Genomic DNA, 19,627 nt, shown 5'->3' with positions numbered 1-19,627 from the left:
TACTGGCTTTACAGTGGTAAGCATTTCCTAAGCACCTAACTTCAGGCTTTGGGGTAAAGAGAGAGAAACACACAGTCTGGCCTTCCAACAACTCATGGTGTGGGTGGAGAAATGTAAGAAAACAAGCCATTGCAATAATTAGCCATCACCGCAATTGCGACCTTGTGCTTGGAGGAGCTGTCCCTGGAATCTGTCTAGGGAAGCTCCAGGGCTGGCCACAGGAGACCGGGAGGAACTGGCTGGCCAGGACGGGGGCAGTAGGGTTGTCAGATTTAGCAAATAAAAACAGAATGCCCAGTTAAATTTGAATTTCAGGTGAACACTTTTTTTTTTTTTTTTTAGTATAAAACGTATAATTATGTCCTATGCAATGTTTGGGATATAGTTATACTAAAAAATTTATCGCCCCACCTGTGGCTTTAGGGCCGACTTGTTCAGGAAGGGAAGAGGAAAAGCAAAAGCAGGTTTGGTGCAAGAAGATGGGTTCGGTTCCGGACATGTTTGGGGAAAGGAGGCCAGTGGCCACGTGACTGGAGATGTGGGATTCCAGGCTGCAGGATGTCAGGACTGGGGCCTTAGGGGCGAGGCCTGGGCTCCGCGGTGATAGGATGTGATGGGATGTGCCCTGTAATGAGGCTGCAGGCGGTCGTACATGGCAGTTGAGTGGGATGGGGAGGGTTCTTTCCTTGTTCGAGACGGCAGGGTATGTCTGAGCAATCCCGTTTAGAAAGATCAACTCCAGGTAATTTAGACGAAGGAAATTCCGGATCTGGACGAATCCCCCCAGTGTCCGCCACGCCTGGACTGGGAAGGGCCGCGGGACCTGCGGCGCAGGGGAGGGCCAGGCCACCAGGGGGCGCTCTCGGCAGGCGGGGCGGGGTCCCTCTTGGTGTCTCCCAGGCAGCTTCACAACAGCACTGCTGGGTTAGGCCCCGATAAGCAAACTGAAGCCCGGGTCGAGGGGTGGGGAAAGGGCGGGGGGGCTTGAGGGTGTGACCCAGGAGGGTCAACTGCTTTCTTTTTAAAAATTATTTTTATTTTTTTATAGGGAAGTGGGTGTCTCACCATTCTTCCCATGCTGACCTCGAACTCCTGGACTCAAGCGAGCCTCTGCCCCGGCCTTCCAAAGTGCTGGGATCACCACCGCGCCCAGCCAGGTTTGCAGCTTTCTAAGGCCGCCCCCAGGCCCTTGCCACCCTGTCCCGGGAGCCAGGCTTGGGTCCGTGGGGAGGGCTCTAGGTCACCTGGAGGCTGCCCTTGTGTCTACAGCTGCCTCTTCCTGCGCCAGCTTTGTCTTCCAGGTCCCTTCTCTAGTTTTCCACGCTACTCTAGAATAGGGTGGGTATTGGAATACAGATGAAGCTGTCGCCCTTCCAAACTCTGGGGGGTGACTCCCTGCCTCCTCTGCTCACAGGTGCCCTCCAAGCCCAGACTCCAGTGCTCAGACCAGAACTGACTTTTGAAGGAGCAGGGCAGAAGAAGACTCTCGGACACCCCTCCTCTTCTCCAGGGCGAGCCTGTACACGTGCTTTCGTCCTCATTCCTGCCATAGGAAGGGGCCCACCAGGTGAGACTCAGCTTTCCAAGGCTTCCTGCCATAAAAGGCCAGGGGTGGGAATAAAGCAAGAAAAAGATGGGACTCCGCACTTGTTAGGCAGAAGCCCTCAGCTCTGTAACTGGCACTGCTAACTCCCCTGCCTCCAGTCCCTCTCTACTGCTGCTCTGCCAGCCTGTGCTGGGTCCTCCACACCACTGCACTTGTCACTCCCCTGCTCAGGAATCTGTGATGGCCCCTATTGTTTACTGAAGCATTGCTCGTATCCAGAATCTCATTCTGTTTCTCCCTCCACTGGGGTGTGCGCTTCTTGAGGGCTGTATCCTCAGCATCAAGAACACCTGACACTGGCTGGGCATGGTGGCTCATGCCTGTAATATCAGCACTTTGGGAGGCCGAGGTGAGCAGATCACTTGAGGTCAGGAGTTCAAGACCAGCCTGGCCAACATGGTGAAACCCCGTCTCTATGAAAAATACAAAAATTAGGCTTAGGTGGGCATGGTGGGCCATACCTGTAATCCCAGGTACTTGGGAGACTGAGGCACGAGAATTGCTTGAACCTGGGAGGCAGAGGTTGCAGTGAGCTGAGATTGTGCCCCTGCACTCTGCACTCTAGCCTGGGTGGCAGAGCAAGACTCCATCTCAAAACAAATAAACAAAAAATGAAACCTGACACAAAGTAGTTGCTCAATAAATAAGACTATGAAAATGCACTGGCTGTTGCACCCGCCTTGCCCTCCATCCCCCAAAGCCATCCTCTCATCCTCTTCATTTTACCTTTCCCCTCCAAGCCCAAGGCACTGATTAGTTTTGAAATCTTGATTCCTGCCTAGATTTAAAGGCTTTGAGATAGGAATTACTTTTTTTCCTCCCCCATCAGGACCTCGTGCCTTCTCAAAACATAGGTAAGACCAGCCAGATGCAGTGGCTCATACTTATGATTTCAGCACTCTGGGATGCTGAGGCAGGAAGATCACTTGAGTCCGGGGGGTTGAGACCAGTTCAGGCAATATGACAAGACTCTGTCTTTACCAAGAAATTTTAAAATGAGCTGGGCACGATGGTGCATGCCTATTGTCCCAGCTACTCGGGAGGCTGAGGTGGGAAGATCGCTTGAGCCTGGGAGGTTGAGGCTGCAGTGAGCTGTGATTGTGCCACCGCTCTCCAGCCTGGGTGACAGAGTGAGACCCTGTCTCAAAAAACAAAACAATACAAAAGACTGAATGTTCTCCATATGGTCCTATTTGGTCATGGAATGATTTGTGGTGGATTTTCCTCCACTCTTCAGCATTCCCTCCATAACCTGTGTCTGACCATGAGCTACATGCTATTTACGCAGAAAAGATATGATCCTGAACTGGGTGGAAGGCTTCTGCCCAAGTGCATGGACACCAAAATGTGTGCTGAGGGAAGTCACACATGATCTTCTCAAGCAGCTTTTGACTTCCCTCAGGATCATAGATGGCTGTGTTCATAAGTAATTATTGCCAACATCCCCTATCTTCTGACTATGAAGGTGAAAACATGTGCTTTGTGTAGAGTTGGGTGAGACCCTTGTTTCTGATTTCTAAACACCTACTGCTTTGAGGAAGCTTCCATCATCCTAACTGTTGTCCAGGCAGAGGTTGAGAGGGAAAGGTTTGGAGGGCTAACAGGCAAATCTTTCTCAGTTCAATGTCTTCCTTGCTATAAGCCAAGTTGGCAGAGCTTTATTAAGGAGTGTTACTGTGGCTTCCTTCAAACTTGATGCATCAATTGGATGGACCCTTATGCAGGGCTCTTCCTCACTTGGCTACAACTATGGCTCAACTCTCAAACAAAGCAGATGTTTATAAATAACTGGACATAGGTATTTATTTATTTATTTATTTATTTGAGATGGAGTCTCACTCTGTTGCCCAGGCTGGAGTGCAGTGGTGTGATCTTGGCTCACTGCAACCTCCACTTCCCAGATTCAAGTGATTCTCCTCCCTCAGCCTCCTGAGTAGCTGGGATTACAGGCACCTGCCACCATGCCCAGCTGATTTTTTTTTTTTTTTTTGAGATGGAGTTTCACTCTTCTTGCTAAGGCTGCAGTGCAATGGCTCGATTTCAGTCCACCACTACCTCTGTCTCCTGGGTTCAAGTGAGTCCCCTGCCTCAGCCTCCTGAGTAGCTGGGATTACAGGCATGTGCCACCATGCCCAGCTATTTTTTTGGTGTGTTTTTAGTAGAGATGGGATTTCTCTATGTTGATCAGGTTGGTCTCGAACTCCCGACCTCAGGTGATCCACCTGCCTTGGCCTCCCAAAGTGCTGGGATTACAGGCGTGAGCCACCGCGCCCAACCTAATTTTTTGTATTTTTAATAAAGACAGGGTTTCATCATGTTGGCCAGGCTGATGTCGAACTCCTGACCTCAGGTGATCTGCCCAACTCAGCCTCCCAAAGTGCTGGGATTACAGGTGTGAGCCACCGTGCCCGGCCTGGAGGTAGCTCTTTAAATCAAACACTCAGCAAATAATTGACTTCTCTGCAGGCCCATTCTTTTGCTGAAGCATAACCATAGCATCAAGAGGCTTCCAAACTGGTGAAAATCATGCAAGGGATGGGATGAGAAATGGCAGAGATCAGTTGATGGTCCCGAGACACTCTGACTTCCACAAAACCTCAGCAGCTTCTAGGTCTCTAATATGCTTTTGTGTATGTTTGTGAGAGAAATACCGAGATTTCCCATCACAATGTGTTTGATTTCCTTGCTCTTCTCTCCATCTTGGCAGCTTGTATACATCAGGGCAAATCTACATATGACTTAATGATTTATCTGCAACTTGAGTCAAGAGTTTTGCTCATTTGCAGAAACATAAATTATCTCCAAACCATGTTTTGAGGCTGCATGTAACCAAATTTTAAAAATGAAAACTTATTTTAACTAAGTGGTGAGCAGGAGTTGCTTTAGTAGCTAATGTGTACCGAGTACCTGCCATGGCACTTTACATCTATTCTCTTTGATCCTTACAATCTCAGCAGGTCACCATTTCCTTGACTTACGCAAGGAAACTAAGGCTTAAAAGATGAAACCACCTACCTACTAGATATGAAGCTAGTGTTTGGCACCTGGACAGTCTAATTCTAGAACCCAAACTCTGAATCATTACCTTCTGATGCCCTAGAAAGTTTGAATCAATCTTTCTGTTGTTGGGTTTTCTGGTAAAAACTGGAAAATTCCAAAAGAAAAGATTCTGATATTTGAATCAATTTTAGTCCAGCCAATTTCCTTCCCGTAAACTACCAAGTACAAGACTATTTCACCTGGTTTTAGTTCTTGGTAAATATATTTTTTTAAATTTCTATGGCACTTCCGCTTCTGCCGAGGTGGTGCCAGAGCCACAGTCATGAGTTGCTTCAAGTTTATCGGTAAGAAGAGCATTTTCCCTAGTCACTGGGTCTTTCTGATCGGTCCAGGGCGTCGCTCACCAAAGCCACAGGGCCCAGGACTTGTGCTCTCTGCCTTTGTAACGGTTGAAACGGCCATTCAGTGGAAGAGGGCGCGGGAAGGTTTCTGGGTGCTGGTAATGTTCTGGTTCTTGATCTAAATCCTGGATTCATGAGTATTTATTTGTGAAAATTAATCCATACAGTTATGATTTTTGTGCTCTTTAAAAACAAAAAACGTTCTATGAATGGAACATAGCAGAAACTGGAGAAACTGCCTACAGGAGCTATCCTGGGCTGTCTTGTCCTATATTGTCTTAAGAGTTGGCCGGGCACATTGGCTCATGCCTGTAATCCCAGCACTTTGGGAGGCCGAGGCAGGTGGATTGCTTAAGCAGGAGTTCGAGATCAGCCTGGGCAACACAGAGGGACCCCATCTCTACAGAAAATACAAAAAGTAGCTGGGTATTGTGGCATGAGCCTGTGGTCCCAGCTACTTGGGAGGCGGAGATGGGAAACTTGTTTGAACCTGGGAGGTTGAGGCTTCAGTGAGCAGTGATGGCACCACTGCACTCCAGCCTGGGCGAGAGCCAGATCTTGTCAAAAAACAACATAACAACAACAAAAAACATACTCCTCAGCCACAAGGTTCTGTGGGAAAGTCAGGATAGGACCCTACAAGTAACCAAGGTCCAGCCCAGTCCTGGCCCCTCCTTCCCTCTGCACTGCAGTGCTTAGAACAGCCTCCTAGGGGTGAGCCCTGACGCCTCAGCACTCCTCTCCTTCTCAGCTCCCTGTTCATAGACACATTTTCTGAAAAGACCTGGAGCATGCAAATTCTACCAGGCATGTTAAGCTAGATACTTTTAAGTGAGGTAGGGAAGGTGGACAGTGAATATGGCTCCTTTAGGGGTTTGTCCCCTGCCGCTTTAAAATCTTCTGGAGAGTGTCGTCAAGAGGGCATATGGTTAACTATGAGCCAGGTGAATTTAGGAAACCGCTTTCCTTAGGTTGGTAAGCCAGGGTGCGAAGATGTGGTATTTCCTTGTAAGACCTTTTAAATTTCAATACAATGTGGGGTAGTATGTCAGTAATCCAAGAGGGTTGCTCAGAAGAGACCCAAACTAAGACAAAGTTAAATTTCAGGAAATACAGTGTGTATGATGACATTTCTTTTTCCCACTTCAGCTTTATGTAGGTTTCCATTTTTGAGTCTATCAAATTGTTCTGGCTTTTTTTTTCTTTTTATAGCTGTAGAAGGAATGGGAAAAACAGAAATGGTATTAACAAGCAATTCATTGAAAATTAGGTTCTGGGGCCGGGCACGGTGGCTCACGCCTGCAATCCCAGCACTTTGGGAGGCTGAGGCAGGCAGATCACGGGGTCAGGAGATCGAGACCATCCTGGCTAACACGGTGAAACCCCGTCTCTACTAAAAAATACAAAACATTAGCCGGGCATGGTGGCAGGCGCCTATAGTCCCAGCTACTCAGGAGGCTGAGGCAGAATGGCGTGAGCTCCCATGAGGTGGAGCTTGCAGTGAGGTGAGCCGAGATCACGCCACTGCACTCCAGCCTGGGCGACAGAGCGAGACTCCGTCTCAAAAAAAAAAAAACCACCAAAAAATACAAAAACAAAAAACATTACCTTCCAGATTGGTATGGTGGCTCATGCCTGTAATCCCAGCACTTTCGGGGGCCACGTTGGGCGGATTATGGTCAGGAGCTCGAGACCAGCCTGGCCAATATAGTGAAACCCCATCTCTACTAAAAATACAAAAATCAGCTGGGTGGATGTGGTGGTGCACACCTGTAGTCTCAGCTACTCGGGAGGCTGAGGCAGAAGAACCACTTGAAGCCGAGAGGCAGAGGTTGCAGTGAGCCGAGATCGTGCCACTGCACTCCAGCCTAGGCGACACTGTGAGATTCCGTCTCAAAAAAAAAAAAAAAAAAAAAAAAAAAAAAAAAAAAAAAAAAAAGAGGTTCTTGGCCAGGGATAGTGGTTCATGCCTGTAATCCCAGCACTTTGGGAGGCCAAAGTAAAAAGATCACTTGGGGCCAGAAGTTCAAGACCAACCTGACCAACACGGCAAGACTCCATCTCTAAAAATTAAAAAAAAAACTTTTTGTATATTCTCAATTCTTAACACTAAAGAGTTGTGTTATCCCTTGATACAGATTAAGGCCTCAAGGTTTAGATAAGTTCACAAAGTTTGTAAATAATAAGGTAAACTTTAAATCCACACCTGAACTTAAGTTTGCCTTTAGACAACACTGCCTCAAGTTCATGTGGAAACAGGCTAAAAGTTTTATCCTATGAAGTATGCAATTGTAGATTCTAAATACTAATCGAAGGATGGAATGGATACCATCAGAGGAGTCAGTGGCTCCAGAATAGCACCCATGTGTTAAAAATGTTTTCCTTATGTCAGAGTAAACCTGAATGGGCCATCAATCTTAAGTTATAACTGAGGTACAGAGGGGTATTTTATCTAGAGAAAAACACAAGACCAGGTTTATTTCATACAATGTTATTCACACATTTTTCATTTTCTAATTTATACATAATATACAAAGAAGTGAAGTTAACATTATTTCATATGAACCAATAAGAGCCAGGACTTAGACAAACTGGTCCAGAAACAATCCCTATCAAAAGGAGACACTCAAGAGTAAGCCTAGGTAGTTTCTGCCCAATTGTTTCTTTATTCTGAAATGTGATTTTCAGATTTTAACAAAATTTCATGCGAACTTACTAAAAGGTAAAAATTGGGGTGGGCACCCAAAATGGCAGACTGTAAAATTTCTACAAGAAAGGTATTTTTGTAGAGCAGGCCTGAAAGTACTGGGAAGATGGGGTTGTCAGCACTGGGACACATGGGAATATCAGGACCCCAAGGAGAGGGTTTAGTTTCTCAATGTAGTATCTCTACTTGTCATTTTCTAAAATTGCAGATAATGCCTGTGCCAACAGAGGGCAAGGATGAAGGAAGACTAAGAATTCAACTGTACAAAGACAGGAAAACCATTACCAATCTCCAACATGACAGCTTTGATCCTGAAACCATGGGCTGATACTGAGAACAAAAGTTCGACATGGGCTGAAATACTCTGAGGTTGGTAATGTAGGAAAAAGTGAGAGAGTGGCTTTGTGTGGGTTTAAAAAATATGAAACACACACAAGGCGTTGCTGCAGTGACTGGGACAGGCTGATGACCCAGTGTGACCATGAGAAGGAACGGAGACAAGTGTTTGGATTTAATGGCCTCACCAAGGAATGTTGGGTTAGAAAACTAAAATAACTAAACACCAAACATGAAAAAGTATGCCTGGCATCCCCAAACTTTATGCCATTATTTTTAGGTTCATAATATGAATAACTAAGTGATAAAACCTTTAGATTCCATATTGTGCTCAGAAGATTGCTTTTCTTCTGCAGATCTCTAGTAAAAAAGATTTCTTCCATATTCAGCTGACAGATAGCATGTTCATTTTAGTTTTCAGCACTAAACATAACTGGGTCAACATAAATGTTTATACAAAATACTGACTTCAACAAAATACAAAGCACTTTCTTTATCTTTCAGAAACTGAATATACACAGCAAGTTTTTTTCCAAAATATTTTCATAGGCAAAGGATTAAAAACGATTTTAATTATACACATATGGTCACAATTTTGCCTTAAAAAGATTGTTGGGAAATGTACATAAGGCCGCTTGTAAATGTACATCGTGTTACTGTTATGTCTTATGTCCAGAGAAAAAAATGTTATCATACAGATTTGCTCTTACTTGGGAGTAGGCTATTCAAAAATACAGTACTCTTCTGTACAAAGAAAAAAGTCACATCACATTTAATAAGATGAAAAAAGCATTGGCCTCCATGGTAACCAAATATCTCAGTCCAATACTTTCTATTATGCACAATACCCTGACTTCAATTGAAAGTGATCCAAATTCTAGCATGTCCATATTAACAGTCAACAACTATGTTATAAAACAAAATGATCTCACAATAATAAAAAGAAAGCTGGTTCATACTTCTGAAACCATATAAAGATAAAAAATTTTTAAAAAATCACTCTCGATTTGGAGAAATAAATTTACATTATACAACACTATATTGCCAGGTCAAAGAGGGCAGGGACGTAAATGTACACTAAAATGCAAATGTATCCCAAAGAGATAAAACAAATTCCATTTACAGCATGAAGGTTTACAAATGTACACCTGTACAACCAAGGAAAGCATCACTACTAAATTAGCAAGGCTTTTATAATAAACATTGAAACAAGATTTCCTTTCAAAGTGTAAACTTACATCTATTACTACACACACAATGCATATATTTATAGAAAGCAAAAAGAGCTATCTGAATATGTAATCATGCTTAAATGCTGAGCTATCAAATTCACTTTTCAGTGGCCCCTTTTCATCTCTATCTGGTTCCTACTTTCTGCCTCTATGAAAAAGCAAAATAAAGCTCAACACTTCCTCAACAAGTCTGTAATTCTATAAGCAAAACAAAATACAAATTTCCACTCTTTCTCATTGCAAACCAAACTGAAAAGTTAATAAGTGACTTAACTTTTCATTTAGTGCACTAAATTGGAAATGTCACCATGATTTTGTATTTCTTAACTCTTACAACAATTACATATGTAAGTATATACAGTATTTCTGTACATTGCCAGAGACATTTTAGGGCAGTAATTGTATTAAAACCACATCTACTGTAAATAATGTTAAGTTCTTTTCATCTCAAACCACTTTATTCTTGTCTTACTTGCTCGTTATTTGCATGATAGTTTGTGAATTATCAAAATACAACTTAACTTTTTAAAATATTAATAATATTTATGCAGTTGATTGTTAATCTGTTATAAAAGGTTTCACGCAAAGGAAAAAAATAAGGACTATAATTCTATATACATCTCTATAAACCTGTTGTGCTATGGGGTTGTAGACCTACCAGACTGTGAGCCAGTTTATTAAAAGAATACTGTACTTTTTCCTTTAAAAACTATTTTTGTGACTTTACAAGGTAAAAATTTACAAAATATGTGACAGCTTTTTATTTTTGATACAGTTACATCATATACAGGCATTCTGTGCTTTGCCAGCAATCCAATCTGATAGGTCTCCACTCAGGGCTGAATATAATTTATAATTCATCCCCCACCCCCCAAATATACACAAGAACCTTAAAAAATTTACAAATGGATGAATAAAGTCAATAAATAGTTTTGCTTTAAAAAAAAAATTGAAGATTCATAGTTGAGTTGTGTTTTGATAATTCACACACAAAAAAATTCTTTTCACATGGTTAAATTATCTTCTTTCTCATGCTCCTGTAATTTACAGCATTCCATTTGGTGGTCCTCCAATAGGTCCTAGGTCCGGGCTATTCTTCAAATAATACTTTTCCAACTTGGCCAATATATGCTTCCCATATGTGTATTTGCGCAAAGTAGTAATGTGAGGTCGAATCTGAAAAACAAATAATCTGCTTAGAAAATGTAAGTCATTTTAGTTTCTGATTTCTTAAAAAAAGCACCCCCAATTTTGGGTAATTTAGAGGAATAATTGCAATTAAAAAAAATTTAAATCCAAAGAAAGCCACTTTTTGCAAAAGCAGTTGTGATCCCGCTCAATCCCTCCAAACATCTGTTCTCAAAATTGTTCAATGAATAAAACACTACATCTAACTATGTCACATGGAAACAGGCAGAGGCCCCAAATATAGCAAGTTACCCCGTAATTCCACAACCAGGAATTTATTCTACCAAAACAATTACAAAAAGACTTTTGTACAAAGCACTACTGATAACAATTAAACAATTAGGGACAATCCAAATATAATAAATATGATACCAGTCAAATAAATAATGTAGCTGTTAAAAATAAGATTGCAATTTTTTATATTCATTAGTTTACAGCAGAAACACTGAATTAAAAGATAGGTAGACACTTAGAGGCCAGTACTTTGGGAGGATAAGGTGGGAGGATCACCTGAGCCCAGGACTTTGAGACCAAACTGGGCAACACAGTGAGACCCCATCTCTACAAAATATAAACAGAACTATGAGCGTGCATGCCTGTAGTCTCAGTTACTAAGGAGACTAAAGTGGGAGGATGGCTTGAGCCAGGAGGCTGAGGCTAGAGTCAGCCGAGATCACACCACTGTACTCCAGCCTGTGCAACAGAGACCCTGTCTTGAAAGAACAGAAGAAAAAGAAAGGAAAACTTACATCAAGTTGAAGAATGAATTTTAAAAATCAGAAGGCCAAAACACTTTTATAGATGGAAGGAATCCTAAGATATCATTTTTCTCTCTATATGAGGAGAGGATCAAAGGGGTTATGTAATTCGCTCCATGTTTTGTAAATGAATACATTAAGATCAAGAGTATTCAAAATAAGTGTTTCTTTCAGTGTTCTTTGTAACAATGTTTTCCTGCTGCAATTACTAATTTCTTAAAAAATTACTAGACTCTAGGAGGAAGATACAGAGAGGAAACAGCTTAAAGGGAAACAATTATGAGTTAGTGCTACCCCCCACAACATAAACACAAAATTCTACTTGCACTGGCATGAACACAGACCACCGTAGCCCCAACCTCCAGGACTCAGGCCATCCTCCCATCTCAGCTGCCTGAGTAGCTGGGACCACAGGCATGTTTATCATTATACTCAGCTAATTTTTAAATTTTTTGTAGAGATGGAGGTCTGTTGCCCAGACTGGTCTTGAACTCCTGGGCTCAAGCGATCTCTCACCACAGGCTCCCAAGTAGCTAGGACTAAAGGCTTGCACCATGACGCTTGTCTAACTTTTTTTTTTTTTTTTTAAGAGGCAGGATCTTGCCACGTTGCTCAGGCTGGTCTCGAATTCCTAGACTCAAGTGATCTTGTCACCTCAGCCTCCCAATCTGCTGGAATTACAGGCAAAAGCCACCATGCCTGGCGTGATAACCTTAAGAATAAAAATGGAAACCATACCAATATATCTGCCAAAGGATATCCATCAATTTTAATTTTTTCCTCCAGTTACAAAATACAGGAGGAAATGAAAGCCCAAGGAGGTTAAATGTGTAGCCTAAACATAAAGACAAAGAAAGTTATCTGAGTGTTATATCCGGTTATTACCTTGTGCATGATTATCTTTCTTTGAGCAGGTTCAGCCATATCAATCATCTTTTGAACCACATAATTGGCATACTGGTCCTTCATCATGGTGTATAAGGCACTGTGAGGACCATCATTCTGGCAGCAAACCTCGTCAATCAGTAAAGCTCTCTCAGCACGGGAGGCATGAGTAACACACTTTTCTACTACATTGCTAAAAATTAAAGCAGATAAACAAAGCTTTGTTATTTTTTTCTTTACAGCAAAATTTCCTTGACTTTTGAAAGAATTTTCTCCAATGCACGATAAAATGGAAGTCAGGATGGGATTCTCTTGTCTTATGATTACTTTTATTTTATTTTGTTCTTTTTTTTGAGACAGGGTCTTGTTCTGTCACCCAGGCTGGAGTGCAGTGATGCTATCACCGCTCACTGCAGCCTTGACCTCCCTTGCTCAAGTGATTCTCCCACCTCAGTTTCCCTCACAGCTGAGACTACAGGCATGTGCCACCATGCCTGGATAATTTTTTGTAGAGAAAGGATTTCCTTCTATGTTGCCCAGGATGATCTCAAATTCCTGGGCTCAAGTGATCCTCCTGCCTCTATCTCCCAAAGTGCTGGCTGGGATTTACACGTGTGAGACACTGCACCCCGCCAACTACTTTTATAACAGAAATTGGTATCACGGAACGACCTACATAATTTTGACATCCACAAGTTTAATTATGGGTCTCTTAAAACTGTACTTCAAAAAAAGGAAACCAGATCATTAAAGCTGTGAGGTTTTCAAGAACATGTACTAAATAAATCTGCATTTCCGGTGTTGGGAAAAATTATTTTCCAAATACAGATTTCAAAAATGAACATACATGGGCAAAACAAATTTGTTACTTTTTTTTTTTAAATAAAAGCAATGTTCTATAGATGCATTTTAGTGACACCAAAAAAAAAAAAAAAAAAAGACTATAGTTTAATGCTACGCTCTACATGTATTTCTGTGATAACTAATAAAAGTCAATGAATTGAAAGAATTGACCCCTGAAATTACAACGTATCCCAATACCTGGCAAATTTGTGTTGACTCAGGGCTAAAACCTTTCCTCTGATTTCGGAAACAATTTTGCTCTTGTCTTCAGGTCGACCGTGTTCCAGTACATGCTGAATAACATAATTGCCATACTGATCCTAAGACAGATATTTAAAAATTACTTTCCCCAAGTCATTCCTTAAGAATGATTATTCTTTAAAGACATGTTAACCATTTCGTCTAAAAATCCAGTAGTATAGTTAGGAAAATACAACCGGCTTTTGTCTCACTCTTTCTATAGTGTGTTTAATAACAAACTATATTTCTTTTAAAAATTAAAACAAGTTCCAAAAATATATAAACATTTCAAATTATTAGGTAATGTATACCTGTACCAACTGCTCTGTATGTTGGTGGAGTTCTTCTAAGATAGGTAAGGTCTGTTCTGCAGTGCAATGTTCTAGGATGCGCTGAATTACCCTACAGCCATAAGGATGAGTTGAAAGCACAAATACCTGAGGACAATTAGAAGAATTAAAATTTGTATTCTCTGACATTTTTGCACAGTTCTATGAAGCAGACTGTTTTTTTCTTTTTGACACCTCAAAGTAATGTAAAATAGAAGGGTGATGAACTCATATTTAATATGACTACCACCATGTTAGCAAAGACTGGAGAGTGGGGACAGGGAGCACCCCATTTAGGAGCTGAAGATATTTTGATCAAAAGGAATCTAATCAGAACTTTACCTGAACCTGAGTTTATGTAACAATGGGAATGAATGGGTGAAAAGAGAAAGGGTAGTTTAGCATTAAGAAATATTAATTACTAGGGTATTAGTTACAAATTGCTATATGTTTTCTGTCTTATTATACAGTCTTAAGTCTTTCTCCAAACCTCCTTCCCTTCTCTGAGTAAACCTGATAACACTGTTGGGTATAAATAAAAAATAATTCTAACAGTGATTACTTTTACTTCTTGAAGTAATGTGATTAAACTCTTATTTCTGTTTTGTAGCTTCAGAAAAATGAAGCTATCTACTGACTATGAAAGAGGAAGACATTAACGTACATTTACTGTTTTGTATCCTATTTTTGTACACAAGTGCTGGGTATTATCTAGTGACTTACAAAAAATGTGTTGATACTCAAAATTCTAAAATAATGCCCTGCTAACAAATTATAAGCCAAAACTCAAACATACTTGTCCTTTGAAAGCATCAATGATGAACTGCAGTGACTGTGGCTGAACACATTCGATACATTTTTGTACAACATGGTTTCCATTCTGATCTTTCACACATTTGAGCACATGACCATCCAGCTCCTTTACCATTTCACTCTGCAAAAGACAGGATGTTATTTAAATAATTACCTAAAACGAGAAAATACTAGTATATTTTATCTCAGTATTAAAAAAAATATTAAAAATAGTATATTTATCTCAGTATTAAAAATACTGAGATGGGAACAAAAATATATTTAAACATTATTTCCTGTTTGTCATGAGTTTAAATATTTTTCTCTTGCAGTATAATTAGCAGAAACCATTGAAAAGTGAAAATTACTAAAACATACTGCAGGATTACAATGTAAATGATCTACGTTGAAACAACGTAGTGATGCTGAATTTGCTGTATTTAAACTGTCTTCACCGTGTAAATCATCTGTTAGTATTTATCGGTGGTAACTAACATGACTAATCTAGAATTCTACACTTCTGCCTTACTTAGTACCACCTCCACCACCAAGGCAATTATTTTTAATGGCTGAGTGAGTTTATCAAATACATAGAAAAGGGTAAGAAGTTGATGACTACTTATGGGCTATGTGATTTTTACATAGTACCTCAATAATTCCCTAAGGGAAGAATTAATGTCAGACTTCTTTGTTCTTTTATAAAATGCTGTTACAATAAAGTACTTAGGGGCAGGTGAGGTGGCTCACACCTGTAATCCCAGCCATTTTGGGAGCCTGAGGCTGGTGCATCACCTGAGCTCAGGAGTCTGAGACCAGTCGTGCGACATGGTCCCGGCCACTACCAAAAATACAAAAAACTAGCTAGGTGTGGTGGCGCATGACTGTGGTCCCAGCTACTTGGGCGGCTGAGGTGGGAATTCCTTGAGCCTGGGAGGCAGAGGTTGCAGTGAGTTGAGACTGTGCCACTGCACTCCAACCTAGATGACACAGTGTGACTCCATCCCAAAAACAAAACAAAAAAACTGTAAAACTTCATATAGCTTTTAATATTGATAAAATAATCTGTGTGCCTTATTAGAGCAATAAAAAATAGTACTGTGGAGAAATGGAGTACACATACTCAGTCTAAAGGTATTCACATTTAAAATATCTTTCACCCACAGGACTTTCAACTACATTTTGAAGCAACTGCGGTGAATCCTGTTAAGTCAAGCTATAATACAGATGTTTAATTACGAACTAAAATCACTGGGTGCGATAGCTCATGCCTGTAATTCCAGTCCTTTGGGAGGCTGAGGTGGGTGGATCACTTGAGGCCAGGAGTTCAAGACCAGCCTCGCCTTCATGGCGAAACCCCATCTCTATTAAAAAAATACAAAAATTAGTCAGATGTGGTGGCGCACGCCTGTGGTCCCAGCTACTCGGGAGGCTGAGGCACGAGAATCAATTGAATCCAGGAGGCAGAAGTTCCAGTGAGCCGAGGTCGTGCCACTGTACTCCAGCCTGGGTGACAGAGTGAGAGACTGTCTCAAAACAAAACAAAACAAAACAAAAAAGCCTAAAATGGACTAAATTACAAAATAAAACATGCTTAAGAATCCAAAGGCTGGCGAGGTGGCTCATGCCTGTAATCCCAGCACTTTGGGAGGCCAAGGTGGGTGGATCACAAGGTCAGGAGTTCAAGACTAGGCTGGGCCAACATGGTGAAACCTCCTCTCTACTAAAAATACAAAAATTAGCTGGGTGTGGTGGCGCGTGTCTGTAATACCAGCTACTTGGGAGGCTGAGGCAAGAGAATCGCTTGAACCTGGGAGGTGGAGGTTGTAGCGAGCCAAGATTGCGCCACTGTACTCCAGCCTGGGAGACAGAGCGAGACTCCATCTCAAGGGGAAAAAAAAAAAAAAGGAATCCAAATACTGTTATTCATTAACTGTATCAACAAAGACTCCTAATGCTTTTATTTTTAAATATCAGACATTTAAAAAATATCTATGCCAATTAGAAACTTGTGGCAGAAGTTTCTAAGCTTTTAAATAATTAAATGTGTTTATATTTCTCCATTGTCACATACCTTAAAATTACTGTAAAACTCAGAATTTCCTTTGGAGGAATAATAGTATTTTCTCACAGATTTTAATGCCGTGATTAATATATACACATATATAGCCATCCATCCATATATTACTATTTATTGAAATTTACTTTTATTGTATGAGTCAAAGACAATCTCTTTCCAAACTTAAACTACCATTATCTTTTAAGAAATAATTATTTCCTTCAGTCTTATGCTTTCATTGTAATAAATAAAGCATATAGTCAGAAAACTGTACTGATTTGGGGCTATAAATTTCTTATTAAAAGTCTGTTTAATCTTATACAATAACCCCATTAATTAGTGTTGCTTCACAGTGTATTTTAAAAATCTGGTGGATCAGCATTTATCTTCATCCCCTACTCTCAATATTCTTGTCTATTTCAAATGATTTAAAGCATTATTTTGATCAATAATTCCTTTATTAATGTAAAATATTTAGACTTTCCATCCAATAACACAGAATATTTCTCATTTAATTTATGTATTCTCGTTTTTCTCAAAAAATTATACCTTTTTAAAGAGAATTCTTAAGTTACTTTTTTGCTGGGCTATATATTTACTTAAAAAAATTTTCATATATATAAATAAAACTGACATATAGTAATGCTATTGGTTTCAAAAATTTTCTTATAATAGAAACATTAGACACCATCAAAATAAACACTGGAAAATAGTAACATGCATTCTCACATTGCAGAAAATCAAGTAAGCAAGTAGTAATAAAAACACTCATCATTTAACATTCTGCTTGCCACATAGGTGCTAAAATATCTTCATTTAGAAATTATCTACTTTGTGACTTCTAATTAGTAGTGTGCTATTTAGGACACAGTAACAATATTTTAGTCTAGTTGTGGAAATATTTAAGTCATTTTACTTCAAGATTATTGTAAGATTAAAAATGTAATAATTTAAAAATTGAATAAAATAATACAAAAATTTTGTCTTAACTTACAATTACCTGCTGGTCAGAAGAAATAGATTCTAATGCTTTCTGAATAACGCGGCAGCCATACATCTGCAAGGCTAAGGGTAGAACATGACCACGAATACGAGTAGCCAGGGCTAGTTTTTGATCCAGACTCCCAAACTGACAGAAAAGATATAACATTAATAACAAGTGACCTTAATATTGCTTTGTTGAACTTGAGTAAGGCAGTGTTTTCAGTCTATTCAATCTATTAGTAATTATGCAGGGCAGGGGCTTTAAGGTAGAAGCTAATTAAGATAGACCAGGAGATGTTTGCAATAATAATTTTATTACTTTTTTAGGTTGAGTCTTACTACAATTTCCTTATTACTAATATGTTAACTACCTTTTAAATGTAACACTTTTAAAGTGAACATTTTTACAAAACCCTTCATCTTTAATATATAACTTTCTTAGCCACACATTGACCACCAAAACTCTCACCCAGATAATCATCAAACTACATTCTGATATGATTGAGGAAAAAAACTTTTAAGTCAAGCTACAACACAGATGTTTATAGATTTAAAAATTGGCTAAACTGTAAAATAACACATATCTATAAATCTAAAGACTGTAGTGTTATTCATTAACTACTTCATCAAAGAGTGACTACCAATGCTTTATATTTTCAAATATGAATTGGGATTAAAAGGAAATTTTCATTTAAAGTGGTTTTGTGACAAACTATGTCATTTGAACCATTTCTAGCTAGGTGATTCAGTAGCATTAATTATATTCACATTGTTGTGCAACCACCATCACTATCTGTTTCCAAATCTTTTCCGTGGCCTCAAACACAAATGCTGTATCCATTAAACGGTAACTTTCTAAACCCTTCTTCCTCTAGGCCCAGTAAGCCCTAATCTTCTTTATGCCACTATTAGTTATTCCAGACATTTCATACTGGTAGATCAGTATCAATGTTTGTCCTTTTGTGTGTGGCTTATTTCATTTAAGTTAGTATATTCAAGGTCCATCCATGTTGTAGTATGTATCAGAACATCATTCCTTTTTATGGCGGAATAATATTCTACAATGTACACATATACCACTTGTATTTATCTATCTGTTGATGGACACTTGGGCTGTTTCCGTCTTTTGGCTATTGTGAATAATGATGCAATGTACACTGGTGTTCAAGTTCCTGTTTTCAATTCATTCTGGTATACCCCTAGGAGTACAATTGCTGGGTTGTATGGTAATTCAATATTTAATTTTGAGAAACTGCCAAAGTGTTTTCCATAGCAGCTACACCATTTTACATTTCCACCAGCAATTTATGAGGGCTCTAATTTCTCCATATCCTCATCCACATTTGTTATTTTCTGATTTTATGTTTTTTGATTACAGCCATCTTAGTAGGTATAAAGTGCTCTCATTGTGAGACTGATCTGCATTTCCCTGATTAGTAAGGATGTTGAGTGTCTTTTCATGGCCTATTTGGCCTTCTGTATTATTTTACATAGAGAAATGTCTGCGCAAGTCTTTTGTCCATTTGTCATTTGGGTTGTCTTTTTGTTGTTGACTTTTAGGAGTTCATTATATATTCTGGATAAAATGTTTATCAGATATATAATTTGTAAATACCTTATCCCTGGCTTATTATCTTTTTTATATGAAAATGATTTTAACCAACTTTCAGAGCTTTTCTTAATATCAAGTATACAACAGCTGGATGGGTGGATATACAAATATGCATGAATCCTTACCTCAAAAAACTTCTGTATAACATAGTTGCCAAAAACATCAGTCATTAATTGATAGGCTGCTTGCAGAATTTCATTAAATACCATCTGTCGCTCAGCTGGAGTAGCTCTCTCTAACTTTTGCTGTATGAATCTACATGGGGAAAAATTTTAGTATGACAATATGTTTTTTAACTCTTGAGTATTATACCCTACCCTTCCACATATATGCACTGCAAGTTATTTCCAGAAATATTAACATACTTTATATAGTGGACAGCTAACTTACAGCAAAAAGGACAAAAGTTATATAGCATTTCTTTGTAACACTTTATCTAATAGAGTGACAAAAAACTTGGATTTTTATCTTTCCTAGGTTAGTTTGGTTACATTATAATCAATAAGAAAATTACATACATTTTGCTGCTTATTCATTCATTTTTTGTAATATACCAATGTATTACTAAACATCTAACTTTTAGAACATAATAAATGAAACCCTTAGAAGTAAAATTCTTCCAACATGAATGAATTCCTAACCAAGATAGCCATTCTGG

General features: G+C 39.6%; 1 protein-coding gene across 13 annotated transcripts in view; it reads right to left on the bottom strand.

Annotated features, from left to right (window-relative positions):
* Positions 1-7,482: 7,482 nt before the first annotated feature.
* PUM2 (pumilio RNA binding family member 2) overlaps positions 7,483-19,627 on the bottom strand; it is a 106,695-nt gene continuing 94,550 nt past the window's right edge. For 7 of the 13 annotated variants that reach the window (XM_050754168.1, XM_050754169.1, XM_050754170.1 and 4 more), the window contains 7 exons: positions 19,095-19,224; positions 17,368-17,502; positions 14,322-14,459; positions 13,508-13,633; positions 13,155-13,276; positions 12,114-12,306; positions 7,483-10,458 (listed from right to left, as the gene is read on the bottom strand). In XM_050754168.1, the coding sequence (XP_050610125.1) occupies positions 10,327-10,458; positions 12,114-12,306; positions 13,155-13,276; positions 13,508-13,633; positions 14,322-14,459; positions 17,368-17,502; positions 19,095-19,224 (976 nt within the window). In that variant the 3' untranslated portion in view covers positions 7,483-10,326. The remainder of the gene's footprint in view (positions 10,459-12,113; positions 12,307-13,154; positions 13,277-13,507; positions 13,634-14,321; positions 14,460-17,367; positions 17,503-19,094; positions 19,225-19,627) is intronic. The other 6 variants (XM_050754172.1, XM_050754180.1, XM_050754171.1 and 3 more) reach the window with 1 other exon arrangement.

Source organism: Macaca thibetana, chromosome 13, assembly GCF_024542745.1.
Source record: "Macaca thibetana thibetana isolate TM-01 chromosome 13, ASM2454274v1, whole genome shotgun sequence".
NCBI lineage: Eukaryota > Metazoa > Chordata > Mammalia > Primates > Cercopithecidae > Macaca > Macaca thibetana.
Note: the sequence above shows the minus strand (reverse complement) of the source record. Positions and strands in the feature narration are given on the sequence as shown.